We start from the raw sequence: 5,000 nt of genomic DNA on the forward strand, positions 1-5,000 counted from the left end.
GATCAACACAACCATACTGTGGTGGGCTGGTGTCGGTGGGTTTAAGAAAATGAACAATAATATTAAAGAATTGAACAATATTAGATTTGCAGTCATGCAGGTGCACATTCTCTCTAAGATGACATCTATAGCTTTTGTCGATGCATTCATTATGCAACATTTGCTATGGCATAATTGTTTTCATAAGATCAAAGATCATCCAAAAGTAGACATGTGATTAAATACAGTGGTCTAGACTCTCTTATACTTGAAAAAGACCCGCATCTGTCATTTCCCACTCGACAGATTTTGTGTCCTCTTTATTTCTCTATAGTAACTCTTATCCACGCCAATCTCTCCCTCTCTTTCTCCGTTATCGTTGATCTAAAAATATGCTCTGCTGACTTCCGTCGATAATCACCGACATTCCGCGCGTATCTGGCCGATCATATCGATGCCTCCCGGCCCATCTGCCGACCACTCTGCTCCCATATCCTCTATCTAAGCAGGAAAGTGCTTCACATTATATTTAAAATATACATCACAATGACAAAGGTCTATGAACGTGCAATTTCATCATGTCGCTCTTTTTCTTATTCTTTATTAAAAGGCATGCAAAATATCATTCGATGAATTGAATACACAGAAGGGACCCCAAGGGAAACAAGCCATAGTGTGCTTTAATTCTTGGGTTTAATCCTTTAACATCCTTTTGTATTGAACTGTACTTTCTGTGATTTTTTTGCAAACTGTTAATAAGTATTCAATCAATAAATCAATCAATGCAATAGCCTACAGTTTTATGTGCGAGTAGCCTATTTTCCCCCTCCCTAAAATAGGGCTGTCAAAAGCTAAATGTGGCAATAATCATCATCATATAAGGTGACTAGGCGGTGCATTTGCTGTACGAAAGTCATAGAATATTGACCACGAACGGAAAGATATGGATGTAGTCTAACAGTTCTCTCTCTCACACACACACACACACACACACACACACACACACACACACACACACACACACACACACACACACACACACACACACACACACACACGCACACACACACGACCTAACCAATGCACTAATCGCCTGCCCCGGGCATAGGAGGAGCTTGGAGCTTTAAGTAGCCTGCCAATCATTCAGTCAGCTCCACATTGAGAGAGACTCCTGCGGGTAGAAAGAAGCCATCACTGCGCTGCTCAAGTGCCAAAGTCATCCACTTCGGGAGGGAGTTACTATACGTGCGGTGGAAGTTGAGCTTGACAGACCGATTGCGGTGATTTAGACATCCGTCTCCTTTTCTGGGAATCCCTATTTTCTTTTTTTTTTCCTCCTTTCTTTCTTCTTGCTCCCTTGTGGCTTCAACGTGTGAAGAAGGGAGAGAGAGAGAGAGATTTACGCGTTCCTTTCCCCTTCCTGGACATGTCTTTCCCTCAGCTGGGGTATCCCCAGTTCCTCCAGGATGTATACGGAGGAGGCGAGCGGCCGGGCTCCGCTGCCCGCGATGGAGCCGCCGACGGCGGCGTGAGCTCCTCGGTCGCGGCCGCCGCGGCGGTCGGCTCCATGTTGGGGATGTATGGGAATCCCTGGACAGCAGCTCACAACTACAGTGCCTTTCTGCCGTACGGCGGAGCCGCAGACCTCGCCCTTATATCACAGATGGTAAGAATAGTTTCAGGTCCCACGGTTGAAGCAGGTGCTTTTTTTACGTGATAGACCGGTTTTACCCCTTTTGCACAGAAGGTTATTTTAGCCTATATGTCATATATACACACATATCAATAATTTAACTCTTGAGACTCTCAAGAGTGACAGTGTGTGTGTGTGTGTGTGTGTGTGTGTGTGTGTGTGTGTGTGTGTGTGTGTGTGTGTGTGTGTGTGTGTGTGTGTGTGTGTGTGTGTGTGTGTGTGTGTGTGTGTGTGTGTGTGTGTGTGGTGTTTCATTTTACGCTCTCAAGAGTTAAAGATCTAATAAGGGTCCATTTGGTTATCAACTCTCCAGCTGCTTTTCCCCTTTTGCTTTTGCACAGAATGTTATTTTTATGTTTTCACAATGAACTGGGTGGTCATGTGGCGCCGATTCCCCCCTCTTTGTCCAAAAGTATTTTATATCTTAGATGTAGGCTAGTTTAATACTTTTTTTTTTGTTGTAAATTATTGCTTATTAATTATTTATGACATAAATCAAATTATTAAAATTCTGCAAGTTGTTTAAAATTATAATCAAGCATGCCTCCTCCCTTTGGGGCATAATTTGGTGCATTCGTTATGTTTGCAATTCATATTTAAATTATCGACTTGATAATGACTAAATTATGATAAATAATGTATGCTTTGTCTTAATAGACACGGGTATGTTTTTTTAAACTGTCGATTCTAAATGATGATTCTAAATGTCCAGAGGAAATACAAAGTTTTCTTCCACAGGTGTACAACGTTATTAATAGGCCTAAATAGCTTATATCCTATACCTTGAAAATGTCCCATGTTGTTGGTCTAATGTTCTAAACAAGAAAGACTGATCAGAACAATTTCGTTTGGAGATATAGTAAAGGTTGTTTTTATTCATATTTGTTTTTTTTTTGCTGAGATCATTATCAACATCACGAGGCCCTTCCAGAAAGCCAGATTGGATTAATTAATTTCAGATCGTGTAAAATAATAATAACGATATGAAAAAAAACATTGTACACTTGAACTAAACTTTGAACGCGAGTATAATTCGTTGTCACCAGACTCACCATGTAATGTTCAACTATTAGGGCTCACAGTATGACCTGAAAGACGGCCCGGGAGGCCACCCCGCCCTGCCCGTCCACGCCACTCAAGGCTTCTATCCGTACGGCCAGTATCCGTACGGAGACCCCAACAGGGCCAAGACGGCCACCAGAGAGACCACCAGCACCCTGAAGGCCTGGCTGGGGGAGCACCAGAAGAACCCCTACCCCACCAAGGGAGAGAAGATCATGCTGGCTATCATCACCAAGATGACACTCACACAGGTGTGTGTCAGTGTGTGTCACAGTGTGTGTGTGTGTGTGTGTGTGTGTGTGTGTGTGTGTGTGTGTGTGTGTGTGTGTGCGTGTGCGTGTGCGTGTGCGTGTGCGTCATCATTGTCTTAGTTAAAATGTCACAATGGCAATTGCTGTCCTTTTTATATAAACAAGCACGTGTGTGTGTGTGTGTGTGTGTGTGTGTGTGTGTGTGTGTGTGTGTGTGTGTGTGTGTGTGTGTGTGTGTGTGTGTGTGTGTGTGTGTGTGTGTGTGTGTGTGTGTGTGTGTGTGTGCTGGCGTGGTGCCTGCTGCTGCATGGGTGCCTGCGTGCGTGTGTGTGTGTGCGTGCGTGCGTGCGTGCGTGCGTGATGGTTTGCCATTTAATGTGACAGTGACAACTTGCTTAATTTCGATAATGATGAAGACTACAAACAACAACAACAACGACAACAACAATAGGCCCATATTAGTGCTCATCAACGTGCTCTCTCTCTCGTGCACAGGTGTCCACGTGGTTCGCCAACGCGCGCCGGCGACTCAAGAAGGAGAACAAGGTGACGTGGGGTCGCAGCGCCGAGGACCGCGACGGCCGGATCTTCAGCAGCGACACCGAGGGCGAGGAGCCTGGCAAGAACGGCAGCGACGGCGAGGAGGAGGACGAGGAGATCGACCTGGAAACGGTCGACCCGGAGTCGAGGCCCGGCGGCGAGGAGGAGGAGGAGGACCGCGGCACCGAGCCGTGTTCTGGCAATAAGGCGGAGGTCCAAGAAGAGTCCAATAAGAACGTGGAGGGCCACCGGACACTTTCTGTAGTCGAGGACCTCAGCAGAGACAGAGAGGAGCCCATCTCTCTTATAAAGGCGCCCGCGGGGAAACACCTCGCTGCGGATCACCATTCCCCCAGTAGACACGATCAGTGCCATCAGAGGCCGGCGCAGGTCAAGCCCAAGATCTGGTCCCTGGCCGAGACGGCCACGAGCCCCGACAACAGCGTCACGCACAGACCTCCGTCCAACCCGGCTTTGAACCCTAGCGGCCACCCGGCCTTGCTCCCGGGTCATCACGGGATATATACGTGCCAGATTGGAAAGCTGCACAACTGGACCAGCGCTGCTTTTCTGAACGCCAACTCGCTTTTGAACATGAGGTCGCTTCTCGGAGGCCATCACCACCACAACCCGGCCGGCCATCACCTCACATCGCCTCTTCATCATCACCATCACGGCGGCTCACCCACGGCGCGTCATGACGCGCGGCTGGTGGTGGCCGGGGGTCCCGGAGCCTCGGGGACGGAGGACGACAGTGACGAGGAGTCGTCGGGGAGCTGCAGTCCAAAGCGAGACCGAGACGGTAATGGACGACAAGCCTGTATAATTAATACTCTGTAAGGACAGATCAGAAGTGTCTCGTTGCTGACTGTTCTTATCGGCAAACGACACCCTCGCACGATGGCATGGTCTCGAGAATTTTTTAATCACAGTTTTGTGAAAATAACCGATCTACAAGCTCACAACATGTTGCAGAGCAATGTGAGCTTGTAGATCTGCTATTTTCACTAGTTGGAGTCTATCAAATTTCTCTTTTGGGTCTCGGGCTAAAAAGTTTGGGAACCACTGGGCTATTAGGACTCAAGCCCAAAATTAAGCCTAATGAAAAACTATAATTGACGCAAATTAAGCTATGTCTGATTACGTTTATAGACGACGAATGAAATGCTGAAATATGCATTGATAAATTAATTTGCTCCCTTAATTGTTTCTCTATATAGAAGAAGAAAGCGACCACTGCAGGCCGGATTCCCCCAAATCATCGTTTCGGCTGATTGCTGACAGGTATGGATCCATAAAGTTAATATGACATTATTATTATTATGGCATTATCAACCTATAGTGTTTTATTTTTTGTTTTTTGTTAAGCTCCGGTTAAATGAACCTTGACGCCGAGGTAAATAGTGTTCCACCTCAGCAGCTTTGCGGGGACCTCGCTCATAAATCATGTGAAGTGATTGAATCACCACTTTAAC

At 46.5% G+C, this 5,000-nt stretch overlaps 1 protein-coding gene across 1 annotated transcript in view; it reads left to right on the top strand.

The window, feature by feature from the left end:
- Nucleotides 1-1,405: 1,405 nt before the first annotated feature.
- irx1b (iroquois homeobox 1b) overlaps nucleotides 1,406-5,000 on the top strand; it is a gene marked incomplete at both ends in the record, with an annotated part of 5,718 nt that continues 2,123 nt past the window's right edge. Inside the window, 4 exons of the mRNA XM_080442607.1 lie at nucleotides 1,406-1,645; nucleotides 2,746-2,985; nucleotides 3,481-4,327; nucleotides 4,746-4,809. Of these exons, the coding sequence (XP_080298733.1) occupies nucleotides 1,406-1,645; nucleotides 2,746-2,985; nucleotides 3,481-4,327; nucleotides 4,746-4,809 (1,391 nt within the window). The remainder of the gene's footprint in view (nucleotides 1,646-2,745; nucleotides 2,986-3,480; nucleotides 4,328-4,745; nucleotides 4,810-5,000) is intronic.

This window comes from Gymnoscopelus braueri (genome assembly GCF_963280865.1).
Source record: "Gymnoscopelus braueri genome assembly, chromosome: 11".
NCBI lineage: Eukaryota > Metazoa > Chordata > Actinopteri > Myctophiformes > Myctophidae > Gymnoscopelus > Gymnoscopelus braueri.